We start from the raw sequence: 21163 nt of genomic DNA, 5'->3' as shown, positions 1-21163 counted from the left end.
CCTCGCTGCGGGCTTTGTCAACTTGTCTGATAGTGTGTTGATTTGGCTTGTCTCGTTGTATGGCCCGATGTACGACTTTGAAAAAGTTAATGAACCTTTGGCGTCAAATATTTATGGGAACATTAAACTTACAAAGTTCCGCAATTGAAATCTAAAGCACACGTTTGGAAATGTCAATGCACCTTCCACATCAAAAGTTTATGAGAACTTTATACCCATAAAGTTTCGGAATAGACATCCACGCGCTCCGTAGATACCATGATACAGTGTAGATTCCGCAGCCTCTGCGAAACGCCCGGCTAGCCCGTTCGCCATCAAAATGTCCTTGAAACTTTGTGCTCGGATGGGGCTGCTTGCGCTATGTGACTCTCGGTGCATGGGCGTTGCCGCGAAATCCAGCCCCATCGAGTTCGCAATTTTTGCGGTGAAAAAAGACGTTCTAGACAAAATCCAGAATGATTTCCGGCGCCGGTGTTTGCTTTGGCCGGCGGTGCATGGACAGCACGAAAAAATTTCGGGGTGGGGCTGAAGCCCCATAAGCCCCTCCCCTGGCTACGCCCCTGAACACACCAACCTAGTTAGTATGTGCGTCACTTCTGGCCCGCTCTGCAGTCGTGTTTGCTATTTCACCCAGGTAGCACAAAGGAGACACAGTCGGCATCTGCTGATTCGACCCTGATGGGACCGACGGAACTGATCGAATTAGCCGGCAGATCGACTTAAACAAGATGCAGAAAAACGTTAACACACCCTCGGTTCATTCTGCAGTATTTTCCCGATTCTAAAATGCCCCAAATCAAATGCACGCCGGATTCTGTGTCCCAAGTTGAAAAAAAAAAAAAACTCCTAAACAAAGTGAAAATGCAATGTGCAACAGATCTTTTAGCAAGCAAAATGGGCACGGGTCTAATACATGTTGCACAGTAGCAGCTGGTTTCCTAAAGCCTTCTCGAGGGAAAAAATTTCACCGCCGATTACAGTACTCCCTAATGCGAATTTCGAGCGCAGCTGTTTAGGCTTCTTGAATTCGCGATATATTATGGCAAAAAGTGATTCCGAATAACAAGGCGCTCTCGACGGCGCCGCTGAGCCTCTGCTCGGGCAGCTCGTTTTGCAGCAGCGGAACACGAAGCATTTCCACTGGTTGCATCGCTCATTGTTCAGAAAGAAAGTGGGAACACGTAGCTCATGTGGAGCGCAATCTGTGGCCGCCAGGGCCGCCTAGGTGAAGTAGCACATGTATCCTGGGTCCAAAGCCAGCAGCAGCGCTTTGGTTCCACGGTGGCTGCATGTCTGGTCGTGCCGGCACTCCGCTTCCTTCTCACCCATTTTGCCATACCCTTCGCTTTCTGCCTCTGGTTGTGCTGCAACCTCCTCTCCACTTTCATCTTCGAGTCTTTCATCCCCTCACTGCACTCTGCATTCACTTTCATCTTTCGCTGTGCTCGTTCACTCGGTTATGCGGACGCCGACGCAGGAAAGTGTGCCGAGCTGCACTCTAAAAAATTTTGTGTCATTCCACTCTGTGAAGGTGGATGACCAGCAAAGCTGTGTATGTGGGCCCCTTAATGGCGGACTGTCAATTGCCGTGCACCAAACGTCGTATGTGCATAAATGGAAGGTGAGGCCCGATTAGTCGCTCCTCCAGGATGTTGAGCCTCTGAAGATTATGAGGCACCGGGGGGTATACATACCCATGTATTGTTGCAAACCGTGGCATGACAGCTGTTACTAATGAATCCCCTGGAACGTAGAACATGCGCACACCTTCCCGCACTCAAAGGGCACATACTGCTTCACCGTAGCCAAGGCAATCGTGCATTGGTCGACGTCCCGCAGTGAAGCAATGGTTGCGAGGTCACTCGAAAACAAGTGGTCACAAACCACACAGGCCGCACAAAATTGGTTCCCCACAAACTCCCTCTGAAACCTGGCTGTTGCTCCGGTGAAACGTTCCAAGTTTGCGGGATCGGAATGGTTCACGTTTTTTTTTTCGCTTTGCGGTCTTGGCAGGCAGCATGCTTGCGGGACTACCCCCACGAGAGAGCGGAAGGAAAGGAGATATGCAAGGGCTTAAAGTTATTTAAATTATGGGGTTTTACGTACCAGATGTGAAACTAATGTTATTTACGACGCCACATGCACCACAGAATCGACGAATACCTTGATTGACCTTTTTATAACCAACCAGCCAATGGACACAGTTATATGCGGAGCTATTTCTTCCCATATCAGTGATCACCTTCCAATATTTTTATTCATTAAGCCTCGCAAATGCGGCATTAATTATTGCTCATCCATTAGAACAGTACAGAACATTAATCAACACAGTTTAGACAATTTTCTCCAAAAATTATGTTTGATAAATTGGGATGCCGTAACTCGAGCGAAGACATCAGATGAGGCGTATAATATTTTTATTCGCAAGTTTGCAGAAGCTTATGCCAAATCGTTTCCCCTGAAAGAGATAAAGAACGCGTGTAATTCGCACAAGCCGTGGATGACTAGGGAGTGCAAAAGATAAGAAAAAAAATAAGCTCTTCCAAAGGTTTTTAAGCTCGCGCAGCTCAGATGATTGGGCTATATTTAAACACCATCGGAATAAATGCAATGCCTACTGCAAAAAACAAAACGCATATTTTTGTGGTGCTTTTCAGCAGTATGAAAAGACCAAGCCCGATGTTATGTGGAAAAGGTAAACTAATTGCTAGGTCACTCACATTCCACAGGAACTATTAAAGAACTGATGCTAAACAATGCACCCATAATAGTTCAGAACTAAGTGAGTCATTTAATGATTTTTTTTACGAGTTTAGTAGTCAGTACGCATTACCCAGAGGCAGCAAACGAAATAAATAAAAACAATAGCAGTATATATCTCAGTCCTACAGATGATAATGAAATCTTCGGTATACTTAATTCCTTTAAAAATAGTGCAGCTTGTGACAGATGGGAATACAGATAAGAACAGTTAAATATGTAATAGACATTATTTTACCACATCTTTGCAATATTTATAACTTAGCACTCAGTACAGGTGTCTTTCCTAAGAAAATGCAGATATTAAAGGTGGTTGTGATATTTACAGGAGATGACACAAATAACTTTTCTAATTACTGACCAATTTCCATATTACCAATTTTTTCTAAAGGCTTAGAAAAAATCATTTTTACAAGGTTAACAAAGTTCACTGATAAATTCAATATACTTAATGATGCCCAGTCTGGCTTTCGCAGTAGCCGTTCCACAGAACTTGCACATTTAACTCAGAAAGACTATTCTTGGAGCATTTGAGGAAAAGCAATCAGTCATGGGCATTTACATAGGTTTCCCGAAGGCATTCGATCGACTGACTCATCAAACACTACTAATCAAATTACAGTTGTGTTGCGGTTTACCATTAAATCTCACAGCATCCTATCTCCGGAATCGCATTAAATATGTAGAAATCAATGGCTACTCATCTTCATGTAAACTCGTAAATACAGGGGTTCCACAAGGGAGTATTTTAGGTCCCTTGTTGTTTAATTTCTATATAAATGACATTGCAAATATTAATAAAGCACCTAAATATGTCTCATATGCAGATGATACGACACTATTATTCTGTTCACAGAATTTACATAGTACAAGTAGTGATTTAAATGATGTTCTCAAAAGTCTTAGCATGTTGTGCAATTTGAATTCATTACAAATAAATGTAAACAAAACAAAATTTATCATATTTTCACTACCCCAAATAAACTTCTCACTAACAGACACCCTAGTTCTGGTAACTCCGCCATAAAGATTGTGGACACTGTCAAAACTCTTGGAGGTTACTTTAATAAAAATTTGTTGTGGGATACACATATCAACCATCTCGTTGCCTGCATTTCCAAAACAGTTAGTGTCTTCACAAAATAACAATTTTTACTTCCGATTAGAGTCAAACTACAGCTGTATCATGCAATAGTTTCCTCTCAAATGAGCTACTCTCCTTGTTTACGGCACTATGTCACTTACGAACGTAAATAGATTACACATACTGAAAAAGAACGCTATCCGTCATACAGCTGGAGAACACTACAGAGCACACACAGGACCGCTATTTACACGGTCTTGCGCAGTTCCTGCTCACAACTTCTACGCATACAGTTTAGCCCTCAGACACAATGCCTTAAATTTCCTGATGGGACATTATGTACATTAGCTAAACGAAAGAAAAGAACTCACCCTTACCCTTTCCGTAATACTTAAAACTGGATTATATTATACACTCGATTTCATATGAGTGAGCAGATGCTTTGTTACAGACTGCCCAAACTTTTAAACTACTTGATAGGACGTGACATATTCATTGAATCTACCAGTAAGAAAACACTAAGAAAATTTTTTGTATCTGTTGAGTAGTGCACATCTGTGGAAAAATGTACGTTTCTTCTCTATTTATCTTATATGTTTCCATAGTGTAATGAAACTGTACTAGTGTCATGAAACTAGTGAAATTAAACTGCAATGAAGAATATTTCATGTATTTCTTTTGTTTTCAAAAATGTAACGTGGTGTTCTGTGTTTTTTCTTTTGTGTGTATGCATACTAAGTGTTATATGCATGCATATAAAACACAAGAGGGCATAGGACGTTTTGTTACCGTAATTACACATGAGTGTTTCTTTGATGTTCCACATCAACTGCCATGCTATATGCCTTGTAAGGGGAGCCCGAATCCCCGCCAGTGAACAGAGTTTCACTTTTTGTTCGGGCCTCCTCCATGTTTTTTTATATGTCAAGAAAAATGGAATAAAATTGAATTGAATTGAAAACTATGGCCTGATTATGAGGCAAGCCATAGGGGGCGAGGACTCCGGAAATGTGGACCACCTGGGGTTTGTTGACATGCACCTAAATCTAAATACATGGGAGTTTTCGCATTTAGCCTCTACTGAAATGTGGCCGCCGTGGCAGGGACTCAATCCCGCGACCTCGTGCTTAGCAGCGGAACACCATAGCCGCTTAACAACCTCGTCAGGTTCCGGAAGAACTTTTAACACCAACAAAGAGGGCGGTGCGAGCGTAGACATGGCCAACGCAGGTCAAAGTGTAGTATATCTGTTCTTATCAGCTTATTTTTGATACGGGTTGTCTTTAGACCTAAGATTAAATTTGTTTTTGCAAGTTGGCAGAGTGCTGAAAGCCAGCCTCACCTCCGCCGCGGGTTGGCCTGGTATTGCACTATCTTCGGGATTGGCCTACATATGGGGAGAAATTCTGTATCTACGTGGCTCAATAGACGCATGCAATTTTTCCATTACCTGGCCATATAGAGCTTTGCTGTAGAAGGCATGCTTTAGAATCAGGTAACTACCATAATCCGACACTGTGAACTTGAACATCTTCCTGGGCAGGGTGAAAAGTTTTCTATGGGAGATGACGTGTTCCAACGCATTCAATGTGCTTTGGGCTCTGCCGAGACAGACGCTACCAGTAAAGGGGTCACTATTGTGGTCACTAAAGTGGTCAGGCGTGTGGATACTTTCTGGTAAAGTTCAAATTATCCGGTGAAGGCCAATTTTAGGATAAAAATAAAAGCTTGAATCCATAGAAATGCATGGGCACCGGCTGGGACCTTCAGCCAGGATTGAAATAACTGAGAAATGGAATTAACCGGAGCCGAATTAACGGAAGTCTACTCATAATCGATCTTAGGGATATATAGTATTAATCCACAAAAATCAGGTTCAAAATCGAAAGGAACATGGACAGGGAAGGTCATGGCTGTTCTTGAAAACTCAAAGGCAGTGAGCAACTACACTGCATGCATTTGAACTCGCAAAACGTCAGCACATCATCCCTCAAGCTGGTTCTAGATGCAGCGCATCTTGTCCTCCCTGGGGCCGGCAACAAGTGCCTGTATCTATGAAGCTACCTTATTGCTGCGCATGTAAGGGCCACTTCATCTACCGTGCAACGCAGATGAAAAGGAGGCATGCAAAAAAAAAAAAAGAGCAATATGACTATGTGCAGCTCAGAGTTTGTCTCATCGGCAAATTTCCCTGAAGTGTGGAAGGACGTTGAACAGTGCAAAAGACATACGTGTGGATTTCGCCTTGGGAAGTGGATTTACGGCAGCATACACTGCACTGACATGAAGAAGCACCTCAAGATAAAGTTACCTACCATCAAAAGTTTCATTGTCCCATAAGAAACCACCCACCGCATTGAACCTCCCTTTTCTCTTTTATGGTCACCCATTCTAATCCTCATTTTGGCTCGCCATATTTGCATTTTGGCTGTATCAGTAGTTAGAAACATGCGCAAGCTGCATCAGCGAGCCAGAACTTGGATCATGATGACCTACGCTTGGCAGCAGTCCTTTACTGCACTGGCAAAGGCTAAATATTGCCACTGTCACTGAAGCAGTGTGAAACACAGCTGCTTACAGGGATTACGTGAATGAGCAGTGCATCCGTGAATGAAGGCTCTTTTTATGAAGACTGGGCAGCATTATATGCAGTTACTTCCACAGGTTAAGGTGCACATTTCTTTTTCCGGGTTGTTCTAATAGTAGGTGCGAGTTATATGCGGGAAAATACAGCATTCGTATGCCAGAGAACGTTTAGTGGAAGTGGTATGCTGTATAAATCACTGCTCATCTCGCTATGCTTAGAGGTCAATTCTTTCTAAAATGCCCCAGATGCTGTCCCATGTTTGAAGAGAAACTTTGCACAAATGCCACAGGCTGGTCAGCACAGAAGACTTGCCAGTAGCTTTCGATGCCTTGAAGAAGGAATTACTACATTTGAAACTATGCTCGTCAAGGACTGCCCTCGAGACAATCATTGGCAACATTGGCTTCTGCTCTCAAACAATTGTAGACAAAGCAAAAAATTTATTGCATTGAAAAAGTGGACGGGAATCTACACAGCACCCCCCTTAGCTTCAAGTTACTTCCTTTTTCTTTGTTTCAGTTTCCATTACAATTTTGCTATTGCCCCGGGCAACACATCCGTTGCCCACAATCTGTAGAATATCCACATTTTTTCCTCGCATTGGTGCATAGAAAAAGTGTTGCCACCCAATGGCCTTGAAGGTGCACAGCAGGTGCATGTCGTCCAGTCCTCGAATCGCAAGAGGTCAGCTCTGGTATCGGCACACTGCAACTGCGGCGTTTCCATGCCAGATCCTTAGGCCACCCCGCCACAGTTGGGAGCAGCGGCCACCTTAGAGGTATCCCAGCATGAGCAGTCCCTGGCGCACAGTCAGTCCGAGCAAGGCGAACATGCCGAAGTACTGGAAACTGCCACGCATCCGCTTGGATGGGTCTGCAAGCAACAAGTGCAGAGTTCAGGAATGAAAACTATCAAGATTACGAGTGCACAAGCCTTCATCAAAAAATTTTGAAGTGATGAGTGCATGTGGCAGTGACTTGTTTTCAGCATATATTGGGCCACCTGTGGAATTTATCGCATTGAAATACTCTAAGCATCGAAACAGCAGTTTTTCTCGCAATCCTGGGTGTCGAGCATGCTGAAGTGTTGTAGAGATTCTGCAAAAGAGTTTGGCAACTGGTCTCGAGACTTGCACAGTGGTTTCAAAACATTTTGCAAATAATATCTGTACTTACTGTCCTGTACTGTAAGGTGAGGGAAAGCATGGGCAGGACATCATATACCTACTTAGTCATCACACTTATATTTGCACAGCTGAACTCACAAACATAAATCACTGGCACTAATGTGGTCACAATGATGAACAGAAACGGGTCTGAACATCATGGCACATGTCTATATGGAGCAATTGTTTTCGTAAGAGAGATCACACCTACAAAGACTGGTTTACCAGAACATCTCCAATGCGTGCATTTCGAGCAAGGCTCGAAATATCGCATTAAAGGAGTCCTGAACCACCCCTTGAACAAGGTGAAAAAAAAACACTTCACAGGTAGCATACACTGCTGTGACCATCTCAGCCAAATTTTGCGCTTGTGCACTACACGCATGGTTCACAAGTGGAGCCCGAAGTCGCCTTTCCCTCAAACACCTTCTTTTCAACAGAAGCCTCCTCATCCTTTTCGGGGCTGCCATATTTCGCCATAGAGCAGATTCCCATACATGGCTGCTATTGGCCAAAAGCTGACATCAATCAAGCATGAGCAGACTATCATCTGTCCATGTAGGAATGAAACTGACCACACTGCTTGTCGAGGTGTCGTAGCCGTCGGCTCTTACTTATTTCAATTACAGTTAAAACTCGATCTAACGAAACCCAATTTTACAAGGTTCCCGATCTGACGAAGAAATTTGCATTCCCAGGCAAGTACCCATAAGGTTCAATGTTACAACCAACTCAATTTAATGAATGTAGCTCGCATTTAAACTGATTTAATGAAGCTTTTCCAGAAATAAATGAGTAAAGAAAGCACAGCTTTCTTCCTAGTTTTGACACAGATAGGTTTTTCTTTGAGCGTGCGCTCCAACGCTACAGCATTTAAACCTTTAGGCACCCTAGTCACGGCCCTAGCTTAATTTTGAAGAAGCTGCACACCGCGCCCATGCATGGAACAGACTTTGCAGCCACTAGCATTCTTACGTACCAGATGGCGCTAAGGGTGGTGGTAGTCTGGCTGCCCTCGCAGACTTTTTACACACGCAGGCACGGGTAAGCAGCAAATACAATGCTGTGGTACCTTTTGGGCGTCGCTACATTACAATTTTAGATTTCGAAGGGCCGAAAAATCCCTTACTCGATTTTCCGAACTTCCCAATTTAACGAAATAATTCGAGCGTGGTCATCACTTTGTTAGATCGAGTTTCAACTGTAGTCTGGAACACTCAACCAGCCTCGAACTATAAGAAACTTGAGCCTGGACAACACATACGCTATGCTTGCTGTGCCTCGAGGTGAACAGGGGTTAGAATCTACAATTAAGGGACGCATGCCAGCATGTGCTCACTCCCGGCCACTTCTGGCTATACGTGCTTCATTTTGAGCTTCATATTGAGTGCTAGAAAGTACACATTCTAGATCTGCCTAGTATCCGAGCAGGAAAAGACCCGTCCGCACCACTAAGCAGCCAGGCTGGAGCACACGAGCGTGCACTCCAGCCCTGCAGTGCACTTACAGGTCCGCCAAGCTACACAAAGCTGCATCTGCTGCACAGAACAAACAGCTTTCTACTCCAGCGGCAGCTGCGTATGGCAGAGCTAAACAACGTTCTTAGACATACTTCAGTTTCACTGCATCGCTCGGGAGGTGAACAAAGCGGTGGTTGCACAAACTACAGTGCAGTCCACTTATAACGATACCACACATAATGATATATCGGTTATAACGGTGGGTCGACATGAGAGTCATGTTAAGCATTAGGTCTATGGGGAAAAAAAAAACAGTTATAACGATAGGTTATTCACCGCATATCGGATATAACGATCAAAATTTTGCCATCTGGACGGCATTTTCCGTGCCAAATAATCATAACATTTGCGTTGCTTAGTTTCCTGAAACGAACGATGTCGAGACGAGGCGATGTTTACCTCCGTAAGTTCGTATCTGCCGCCATTACTGCGCAGCGCGTCCCGCCTGAAGCCCCTCCATATACGTTTCCGCCGACCAGGTTAAGTACCGCCAACCTACCCTCCTCCTCCATGCTCCTCTCCCGCTCACCCCCTTAGCTTCCGGCGTCAAGCGGAACTTGCGTAGCTGCAGCTTCTTGTTCCGAGTGGAAGTGACGCTATGTTTTTTAGCATTGTTTACTTTCGCGTCGATAGAGAGGTTTTAATTGCACCAGCTGTGGTTTAAACTGTGAATGCGATTCCATCCAAGAACCACCGCCTATTGTAATCGGCGATCTGGTCGGGTTCGCTGTTTCGCGTCAACGTGCGACGGGTTGTGCCACGAGAGACAACATACAGTGGCATGTAGTGTCTCGGCGCTTGGAGACCACTGCCGTTTTTCGTGCATTTGGAAAACAGTGACCGCGAACTACTACTTCAGTGGAATACAACAGCTTGTCCCCTTTGCATTTTTCTTATGGTGACTGCCACAGCTCTGCTAAGCATGCGCTGACGTCTCACTATCGTCTAACAGCAGTCAAAGCGAAAATTCCCGCAGCGCAACTCCAGGAAGCGGAAACGCCGGAGCCGGAAATTTTTGCAACCGGAAATGCCGGAACCGGAAATGCCGGAACCGGATTTGGTGCGAGGGGAAAAGGCGGCGCACAACAAAGGTTGTCGCTACTTAAGAAAGCGGCGGTGGCGCGTGGATGGAGGGGCTTTAGTCCCGCCCGCGCACCGGTAGGCGCTAGCTGCTTCATGCGCGTCGGCCACAGTCGCTCCGAAAGAAAGAAAAAAAAGTGACAAGCAAAGCGGCGCGGTGGTGCCCGTCCCGCGTCTCTCTCGCGATAGCAGGCTGACGCCACCGAAGCAGCGTGCAACCAACGGTTCAACCCAGTTCGAAGATGGCGCCGACAAAGCGCAAAGCTGTGTCGCTTGACACGAAGATGGATATATTGCAGGACTCTCGATGCAGCTTCAAGGTGAGCGCCCTTGTGATGAAGTATGAGCTCGCCCAGTTAACGATATCAACCATCTTGAAAACCGGGAGCGCCCCGATTGTGAAGGCAGGAGCTATCAGCGGCCATGCCGATCAGCGGAAAAGGGTTAGAGACCATTCGTATGCCGATGTTGAAGAGGCGCTTTACCAGTGGTTCATCACTAATTGCTTCAAAAAGGCAGGCTTTGTGCATAAGGACGAACTTCCCCAACTCACTGAGACCAACACGGTGGAAGCCACTGACATAACCGAGCTCTGGGAGCTCGTTCCTACTGGTGACACAGGTGGTGCGTCAAAGAAGGAGTTTTTGACTGCAGACAGTGCTGCCTCGTTCTGCGATGAAGTCACCGATGAGGCGATCGCCGAAGATGTGCTGTCTTGACAGATGGCAAAGTTGTGCGACGGTGGCGACGGCAGCAGCGACAGTGACGAGACTGACAGTGGCTCTTTGACCCCGACCTCGATGTCCACGCAAAGAGCGCTGTCGTCGATCGACTCCTTAATTGATTTTATGCATGCTAAAGGATTGCCACCAGTGTTCGCGCAGCAGCTGGAATCCATGCACACCGCGGTTGTGAAGCTGAAGCTGCCGCAAAAGCAAGTGCAGATTTCGGACTATTTCAGCACGCCTAACCCTTGACACGGTCATTGGCGCTAGAAATAAAGTGTTTTTCACGGCCTACTTTCTACATCATCTATTCTTTAGAGCAAGTAGCGAATTTGAAGCTGCGAAGGTATGTTCCGCGTTTTTTATTTTTTTATATATTTTTGATAACTGCAGTCCAGATATAGCGATCATCGGTTATAACGATCATATTTTTAGTCTTTCTCGATATCTTTATAAGTGGATTGCACTGTTGTGGCACTGTGGTCGCATCTTTCATCACTTCGGGCGCTTCTGGCTTTGCTTATGCTTGCAGTTCCGCATTCATTTCGGTGTATTGTCTGTCGGTATACCGTCCTCACGTTGTTGGTGTTGGGTGACGTGTGGCAGTTTTACCCGGTGAAAATTTTTGCGCAGAAGCACTTGGGCATCTCACAAGAGGAAACTTTTCTATGTGGTCCTGCTTTGCCCATGGCTGCTCCAGCAGGCAGATCCGTATGGATGCTGGTGCTCACAGTTTTTTTTTTTTTTGCACTGCGACAACAGAAGAGAGTTTTATATACGGAAATACATGCTATGCTGAAAGAAACACTGTCTGAAAGATAAGCTTGAAGTGTGCAAACATCATGTTGAGGATGATGATCTATATTTTTAAACATTATTCTTGAAAACAAAGATGTATGGATTCCTCGCAGAAAATATGGGTGCTAGTTCCCAGAGCAATTCCTCTACCTAATTTTTCCTTTTCTTCCCGACGAGATCTTGAAGCCAAGAAATGCAATGCAAAAGCGAACTAAAAGAAGGAGCTCTAGTGTTGACGGGCACTTCGTTGGAAGCTTGCAGTGATGCGCTTCAGGTTTCAAACCAATTGTTCTTGCAATATTGCTGTGCTCGCTCTCAAACTATGTGCTACATAACGTCATCAACAAGCTCACAACCGTCACTTTGCCTTCTATATATTGAAAGCTTGAATTTATTGAAAATGGCCCCTCACAGAAGCGTTGTGTGGATTGCTTTACATGAGGCAACTGTAGGCAGGTGTCTTTTTGAGTTACGGAAACTGTATTCCTTGGATAGTATCGCACCTATTTTTCTGCACGAAAGGCTGCTACAAAATCCACAAAATGATATTGCTAGTGGCTATACTACCTTCAAAAGCAGAGAAGCAGAAGGCTTGAAAATTAAGCATGGGTGTGCATACCATCAAGCCAAAGTATATGGCAACATATAATACCACAAGTGCACTACAAACAGTGTAGTGCACAGCACTTACAGAAGTGTGGGTGCATTATGTCTGGCTGCAGAGGCAACTTGCCGTAAAAACCCGCGGATACGCGAGTTTACATAAAATATGCGGGAGTGGAATGTTCAGTCCCTCCAGGCGCTGTATAAGTGGAAGCAATTCCGGGTCATCTCGTTGTTGAGCAATTTGTGACGCGTCAACAATGCCAAGGAACGGGAAATCCTCTTGTTCTGACACAGTTGTCTCGACGGGTGCGCGTGACAAGCTGTCGGCATCGCTGCGTTTCCTCCCGGAACGGTATACGACAGTAATGTCATACTCTTGAAGGCTAAAGCTCCATCTTGCTAGTCGTCCGGATGGATCCTTGAGATTTGCCAGCCAGCAAAGTGAATGGTGATCACTGACTGCTCTGAATGGTCTACCATAGAGGTAGGGCCAAAATTTACATATTGCCCGAATGAATGCAAGACACTCTTTCTCGGTTGCAAAGTAGTTTGCCTCTGCTTTCGAGAGCTTACGGCTGGCATAAGCAATTACTTGCTCCTGGCTGTTATTCCACTGCACTAGTATGGCACCGAGGCCGACGTTACTCGCATCGGTATGAACTTCAGTGTCGGCTGTCTCATCAAAATGGGCAAGGATTGGAGAAGCTTGCAGGCGTTTCCTTAACTTGTCGAAGGCGTCTTGTTCACTTTTCCACATGAAACGTTGATCTTCTCTTGTTAGTATTGTAAGGGGCTCAGCAATCTTTGAAAAGTTTTCCACAAATCTTCTGTAGTATGCACAGAAACCCAAGAAACATCGCACTGACTTTTTGTCTGTGGGTGTCGGGAACCTCGCAACAGCTGCTGTCTTTTCGGGATCTGGCCGAACGCCTTCAGCACTGATGACGTGTCCTAGAAACCGAAGTTCATCGAAGCCGAATTGACATTTTTACGGCCTAATTGTCAAGTCTGCTGCACGAATAGCTTCTAATACTAGTCGCAGGCGCTCTAGATGTTGGTCAAATGTGGTGGAAAATACGACCACACCATCCAATACACTAAGCATGACTGCCATTTCAATCCTGCGAGCACAGAGTCCATCATTCGCTGGAACGTTGCGGGCGCGAAACAGAGGCCGAATGTAAGTGCTTTAAATTCATAGAGGCCATCAGGGGTTACGAATGCTGTCTTTTCACGGTCCCGTTCATCCACCTCTATTTGCCAATATCCACTCTTGAGATCCAGGGAGGAGAAAAACTTTGCACATCGGAGCCGATCTAACATATCATCGATACGCGGAAGGGGGTACACATCCCGCTTAGTTACGCTGTTCCATTTACGGTAGTCAACGCAGAATCGAAGTGTGTTATCTTTTTTCTAAACGAGCACTACGGGAGACGCCCATAGACTGCTGGAAGGCTGAATAATGTCATCACAAAGCATCTCCTCCACTTGCTTCTTGATGATCTCCCTTTCTTTTGGTGAAACTCTATACAAGTGCTGGCATACCGGTCTGGTGGCATCCTCTGTTATAATTCTGTGCTTTGCAACAGACGTGCGTCGTACCTTCGAGGAAGTGGAGAAGCGGACGGAAAAATCCTTGATCAGGGCATATATCTGTTTCTTTTGGGCTTCCGGGAGTCTCAGGTTGATGGTAATTGATCTGTCGACACTCCAGGTTCCTGGCAGGGCAGTTGACGTTGTCGTTAGGCTGCATAATTCGGTCGCTACACAGAAGTAGTGGAAATAGGCAATAGCTGTTCCTTTTGCAATGTGTTGGAATTAATTTCCGAAATTCGTCAGTGCAACATTTGCACGGCCATCGCTTAAGTGAACAAGCCCCCGAGCCACGCAAATACCTTTGTTGAAGAGGAGCTTTATGTTTCCATCCACTATGCCTTCGCGGTCGTAAAATGTTTCATTCTCCACAAGAACCATTACACTGCAGTGTGGCGGCAAAGTTACATCATTAACGACGCGCAGTGCAGCAAGACGTCGCTCCTCTGATGCTTCCACAGGTATAGCTTGTTCTGTCGAGAAAGACACACTGGACCTACGTAGGTTAATTATGGCGCCGTTAGCTTGTAGAAAATCCATTCCCAATATAAGTTCCCGTGAACATTCTGGCAGTACAATTAAGTCAGAAACGTAAGTGAAGCCTTTTATCCTAAGTCTTGCGGTGCATCGGTTAAGGGGCGCAATAAGGTGACTACCTACCATGCGTATCTGTGCTCCAGTCCCCTGTGTCACTTTTTTCAGGTGTTTCGCCATCTTGAAGCTTATTATCGAATAATCAGCGTCGGTGTCGACTAAGGCATTCAGCTCACATCCATCTATTATCAACTGCAAGTCTGATGTAATTGTTTCGTTCCTGCACCTGTTTACTGGAACTATCTCGTCATCGCACTGGAACCGCGTTGGAGGATATCCGTAACTCTGGTTATCAGCGGCCTCACCTCCACAGGTCGCTTGCTTCAGTTTTCCTGGTGTGGGCTTGGTGAACGACGCCTAGGCAATCTTGGAGATCCGCGTGGGCTAGGCCATCGGTAGCGCATGGGCGACTGTGACCGTGGTTGATGTTGGCGAGGAGCAGTGGGGCTTTGGTGTGTGGACAAGTATTCTTCGTCCTCTGCTGGTCGTTCACCGTTTCGGGGGCATGGTGCACTTAAGGGAAAACCCCTTAATCCAGCTTGACGGTACGGGCAGAACCTATACAGGTGACCTGCTTCTCCACAGTGAAAGCACAGAGGCCTGCACTCGTGGTCACGCCAGACGTCACTTTTCCGGGGCCTTTGTTCCACAAAACGAGGTGCACTATGTGCTGAAGGCTGATAGGCAACCGGCGGTTCCAGTAGATGAGGAGCACTGCGTACTGTCGGCGGGTAGGGAACGGTCCTCGCAACTGCTCCACTACTGTGTACCGCGTCGGCAGTGGCTCATGCTCTGGATACCATATGACGTTCCTCAGTTCGTCCCGGACAACGGGACGAACTGATAGTGCAGTTGGAGCCTGAGGTGTCTGCAACTTGTTGAGCTCTTCTCTGATCACTGACCAGACGAGCTCCCACAGGGCTTCCAGGTCGTTAGGAAGGCCTCCAGGGAAGACATGGGCAGGTGTGCAGCTTGCCTCACGGTTGTATTGCCGAGCCCGCTGTTCCAGCGTCTTTTCGATGGTTGTTGCTTCGCATCTGAACTCGGCGACCGTGCGCGGTGGGTTGCAGACGAGAACTGCGAAGAGTTGCTGCTTTACTCCACGTATGAGATGTCACAGCTTCTTATCTTCACTCATGGTTGGATCAGCACGCTTGAACAGGCGGGACATGTCGTCGATGTACATCGCCACGTTCTCGTTTGTGAGCTGGTTCCTGGCTTGAAGTGCAATTTCCGCCTTTTCTTTACGATCCGTGCTGGCGTACGTTGCTAGCAGTTGTCATCTAAATACCTCCCAAGAGGACAAAGGGGTTCGTGGTTTTCATACCATATTTTTGCAAAGTCCTCCAAAATGAAATATACGTTACGGAGCTTGTCTCTCATTCCATACATTGAAGCTCGTTGTAGCAAGCATGTGATAACCCCCAGGCATAGTGTTTGTTCGCCGTCAGGCTCGGTGGCCTGCTAAAGCTCGGCAGGCAACATTAGTCACCGCACCGCAATAAACACCGACGAGCACGGCTGCTCGCCGGTCAGTCATCGTTCAGCACCACCACGCTGCGGAGCGTCCGTCTAACAGAGGGTGCCATAAGCCCTCCCTTGTTCACGACCCGGGGTGGATCGCGACACTGGCGACGAGGATGGCGATGAGTACCCACGGATCGTCCCACGCCGACGCGAGCGGCGAAACACCGCCCCCCGTTGTTGCCGCCATGCCGCTGTACGGAAGGCTCGAGCCGTTCGAGGGAGATGGGTCCACGTGGCAAATTTATGAGGAGCAAGTCCATGTGTTTTTCCAGGCAAACTACACACCTGAGGCCAAACAGCAAGACATTTTCCTGGCCAGCTGCGAGACCCGCGTCTTCAGCCTCTTGCTCGACCTTCTTAAGCCAGCCACGCCGCACATTAGGACGCTGGGTGAGCTGCTCGCCATACTGCGCTCGCATTTTAACCCAGCACCGTCCACACTAATTGAGCGTTTCCGCTTCAACAACCGGAGCCGCCGGGAAGGAGAGACCCTAGGGCAGTTCGTTGCTGCGCTACGAGGGTTAGCAAGTGCCTGCGCCTTCGGGGACCAACTAGACTCGCTGCTCCGGGACCGTTTCGTCTGCAGAATCAACAACCCCGCCGTGCAGACGCGACTCCTGGAACTTCGCGACCCCTCGCTGGACGACGCCGTGAAGGCAGCGCTGGCAATAGAAGCTGCCGCCAAGGACTCGAGCTAGATTTCCCGTGCGACTGGCTCACTGTCGGCGGAAACCACCGTCAACAAGTTGGCGACAAAGGGCAGTACCTGCGGTCGCTGTGGTGGCGCCCACTCCCCCTCACAGTGCCAGTTTTCTCGAGCACAATGCCTTACGTGCAGGAAAACTGGGCACCTGGCACGTGTATGCCGAAGGGGGAGGACGAATAGCAAACAGCAGCAGCAGCCTGATTCAAGCCCAGGTACCAGACAAGCCCGCGGCCAGGGTAGCTGTCGCAAGCGTATGCGGCGGGGGCGTGCGGCAGCAGGCTCAAGTTCTTCCGCGGCCAGGCTCCACGTCGTGGCCGAGTACCCGCCGATTTTTTACATGCGGCACACACGCTTTGTACCGTCGTTTGTGCCACCATACATGCTGACCGTCAAAATCTGTGGGCACCCCATTTCCATGGAGCTGGACACAGGGGCCAGCGTGTCAGTAATGGCCGGGAAACTCTTCAAGTGTACCTTCCCCGGCGTGTCCATCAAGGCTTCGGGCGTGATCCTGCGCAGCTATTCCGGGCAACTCGCCCAGGTCCAGGCACAGGTCAGCATTCGCTTTGGCGACAGGGAGGCAACCCTTCCCCTTTACTTAACGAAGGGGTCGTCGCCGACGCTGCTGGGCCGAAACTGGATTCATGCACTGGGTGTTCGTCTGCCAGAGTACCAGGAAGCCAGCCTGCATATGGTGCAAGACGTCCCCAGCCTCCTGACCCAGTTCAAGTCCCTGTTCCAGCCAGGGGTGGGCACATTTGCCGGCACGACGGCTGGCATCTATGTACCGAGGGAGCCCGGCCATGTTTTTTCAGGCCTCGCCCACTGCCGTTTGCCCTGAAGGACGGGGTCACCCAGGAGCTGCAACGGTTACAGTGAGAGGGCATCCTGGTGCCTGTAAAGACATCTGAATGGGCCACTCCAATCGTGCCAGTCCTCAAGCGAGATGGCAATGTCAGGATCTGCGGGGATTTCAAAGTTACCATCAACCCCGTCGCTACCGTCGAGAAGTACCCGCTGCCCCGGATTGAAGATCTCTGGTCAGTATTGTCCAGTGGACAGAAGTTTACCAAGTTCGACCTCAGGGATGCTTACCAGCAGCTGGTGCTCCAGGATGCCTCCCGGAAGTATGTCACTATATCGACAACTTTGGGACTCTTTCAGTACACACGCTTACTGTTTGGCGTGGCCTCGGCCCCAGCCATATTCCAGAGGGAGATGGACAACCTCTTCAGGGGCATGAGGCACGTGGCAGTGTACTTGGACAACATCCTGGTTACTGGCAGCGACGACGAGGACCACCTGCAGAACCTGCACAACGTCTTGGCACGACTACAGGACGCTGGCCTCAAGCTCAAGCTGGAAAAGTGTTTTCCTAGCCCCCAGCGTTGAGTACTTGGGACATGTCATTTCCCAGGCAGGCCTAGCCCTGGCTCTTCGCAAAGTTGATGCTGTGCTCAAGGCACCTAAGCCCCAGAACAAGAAGGAGCTTCAGAGCTACCTGGGCCTCATCAACTTCTACAGGAGTTTTCTGCCGAACCTGTCGCAGCATCTACAGCCGCTTCATCTTCTCTTTCGAGATGATCAGCAATGGGTCTGGAAGAAGGAGCAGGACCGGGCCTTCCAGCGCAGCAAGGAGCTAATCACCAAGGCTCCAGTGCTGGTGCATTTCGATCCTACTAAGCCTGTCGTCCTTACTGTAGATGCGTCGCCGTACGGTGTGGGAGCATCCTGGCACACCGGGACAAAGATGGCCAGGAACGCCCTGTGTCGTTTGCTTCTCGACGGCTTCATGCTGCAGACCAACGTTACAGCCAGCTGGACAAGGAAGGTTTAGCCCTCATGTTCGGTGTCGAACGCTTCCACCAGTATCTGTGGGGCCGGAAGTTCGAGGCGGTCACGGACCACAAACCGCTGTTGCAGCTGCTGGGGCCTGACAAAGCAGTTCCTGTGCAGACGTTGCCTAGAGTGGTACGCTGGGCCTTGAGGCTGGCGGCTTACAGTTACCAGCTGGTTTACCGTCCGGGAAAGGACCTGGGACCTGCTGATGGCCTGAGCCGCCTGCCCCTGCTAGAGGTGCCTGATGCTGTTCCAGAACCTGCTGAAGTGTTCATGCTGGAACACACGTACCCGGAGGCGCTTTCCAGATCTGCGGTATCTCAAGCGACCAGCCGGGACCCAGTCCTGTCTCAGGTGGTCAAGGCGGTGTCCCATGGAGAGGAATTGGCACAGCAGGCCTATAGCCACAAGGCCACTGAGCTGAGCTTGCAGCAGGGCTGCCTACTGTGGGGTTCGAGGGTGGTGATCTGACAAAGCCTCCGGTCCAGGTTTCTGCAGTTGCTGCACGCGGGTCATCCAGGGATAGAAAAGACTAAGATGGTGGCCCGGTCCCATGTTTGGTGGCCTGGCCTGGACCAGGACATTGCTCACTTGGTGCAGAGCTGCCAAATCTGCCAGAAGCATCAGCGAGCCTCGCGTCATGTGGAGATCACCCCCTGGCCATTCCCACAGAGACCCTGGTCCTGCCTACATGTGGATTTTGGGGGACCCTTTAAGGGCCATTACTTCCTGGTGGTGGTGGACGCCTTTTCGAAGTGGGTAAAGGTTCTACCTGTCACCACTCCATCGCAGGCGCGACCATCGCAGCTCTACGACAGGTCTTTGCCGCCCAGGGGTTGCCGGATGTCGTCGTGTCCGACGATGGTCCTGCTTTCGCCAGCACAGAGTACATGGCCTGGCTGACGAAGAACGGAATCCGCCGGATCATGGTTCTGCCGTAACACCCTGCTTCAAATGGTGCAGCCGAGCGGGTGGTGCAAACCATCAAAGACAAGCTCAAGAAGAGCCAGACTGGGGATTTCCGGACGCAGATTGCCCGGATACTATTTCAGTACCGGACCACGCCCCACGATGTCACTGGCCGTGCCTCCTGTGAGCTCCTGCGGGGTCGGATGGTCAAGACACCCTTGGACGTCTTGCATTCGGACCTCCGATCCACAGTGCTCTTGAAGCAGCTGAAACAGAAGCTGGCTGCTGACCATGGATGCCGTCCCGGGCCTTTGCCAGAGTCTGGAGCTCCAGTTTTTGCCAGGAACTTCCGTCCTGGCCCACCCTGGTCTGCCGGACAGGTGGTGTCTCCTGCCAGCACCTCATCGCTGCTCGTGTGCATGCCAGACGGGGCCATGTGGCACAGACACGCTGACCATGTCAGGCCTCGCCTCGGGACCTGGCCAGCACCCTCGACTGCCACTTCTAAGTTCCAGCCCACAGGAGGACTAGCGGCAACACCAGTCGCTTCCAGTGGAGCACCACCCACCTCGGAGGCGGCAACCGTTGCCAGTGGTGCGGCACCCATTGGACCGGTGTCGAGCCCGGCACCACTCACAACCTCCATCCAGAGGATCCGACCACTACGGACCCTCTGGATGGAGTGAGGCTGGCTCAGGCAGCACCCGGCATTGCCACACCCGACCCATCAACACCGGTGCCCAGGCGGAGTACTCGACGGCGGAGGCCACCGGACCGTTACTCGCCTGGATAGCAGGCACCGTCGACCCAGCTAGAGTGGAGGCAGAGCCTCGTATTTAAAACATGGACGTTTGTTATTTCTTTAACAAACAAACTGGGGGTAAGGGGGTGTAGCAAGCATGTGACGCCCCCCAGGCATAATGTTCGTTCGCCGCCAGGCTCGGCCTGCTAAAGCTCGGCAGGCAACATTGGTCACCGCACCGCAATAAACACCGACGAGCAGCACGGCTGCTTGCCGGTCAGTCATCGTTCAGCACCACCACGCTGCGGAGCGTCCGTCTAACAGAGGGTGCCACAAGCCATCCCTTGTTCACGACCCGGGGTGGATCGCGACACTCGCAACTCTCTCGAACAATTCCAACCAATCTTCCACGTCTTCGAATGAGTCGCCATGCAATGTTGGCGGCTTGCGAGGTTGGCTTACGACTAGCTGTGCCGGTGTTACCTGGGTAGTCATTGTGGCGGCGTCCGTTGTCCGAGTTTCTCTTGGCATGAAGAGAAGAGGGCCGAATTCGGGCGAGTCACCTCGAAGACGGCGGCTGGTCCTCTGGTGTACAGGTGTCAGTTCCACGGGATGGACTTGCTGGTTGTCAGGGCTACGCTGACTTTCGTTCATGGGGCTTCGACTCATACCCCGCACCTCCACCAGAAATGCAACAATGTTAATAAAACAACGATATTTATTAAGGGCCAACTTGTGCCCACAAGTAAAAGTCACTGCGGTCATGAAGAAATCCCCCGCAGTCGCGTTCTCAAAACTGGCCTCGAACCATCTTCCTCTTTCTCCTCGCATGACACCTCGTGCGCGTGGCGCATGCGAGCCGGGTCCAACTGGCTGCCCGTGCCACGAAGATCGCTGCCTGTTGTTGCTGAACAACACCGCGGTA

At 49.1% G+C, this 21163-nt stretch overlaps 1 protein-coding gene and 1 pseudogene across 2 annotated transcripts in view; one reads left to right on the top strand and one right to left on the bottom strand.

Annotated features, from left to right (window-relative positions):
- The first annotated feature begins 5061 nt into the window (after positions 1-5061).
- Positions 5062-5240, top strand: LOC140219146 (U2 spliceosomal RNA; annotated as a pseudogene).
- A 1611-nt stretch (positions 5241-6851) lies between these two features.
- Positions 6852-21163, bottom strand: part of LOC126523503 (glutathione S-transferase 3, mitochondrial-like) — an 82093-nt gene continuing 67781 nt past the window's right edge. For both annotated transcript variants that reach the window (XM_055066887.2, XM_050172112.3), the window contains exon 6: positions 6852-7304. In XM_055066887.2, coding sequence (XP_054922862.1) covers positions 7204-7304 — 101 coding nt within the window. In that variant the 3' untranslated portion in view covers positions 6852-7203. The remainder of the gene's footprint in view (positions 7305-21163) is intronic.

The sequence above is a fragment of the Dermacentor andersoni genome, chromosome 6 (assembly GCF_023375885.2).
Source record: "Dermacentor andersoni chromosome 6, qqDerAnde1_hic_scaffold, whole genome shotgun sequence".
In the NCBI taxonomy this organism is placed as follows: Eukaryota; Metazoa; Arthropoda; class Arachnida; order Ixodida; family Ixodidae; genus Dermacentor; species Dermacentor andersoni.
Note: the sequence above shows the minus strand (reverse complement) of the source record. Positions and strands in the feature narration are given on the sequence as shown.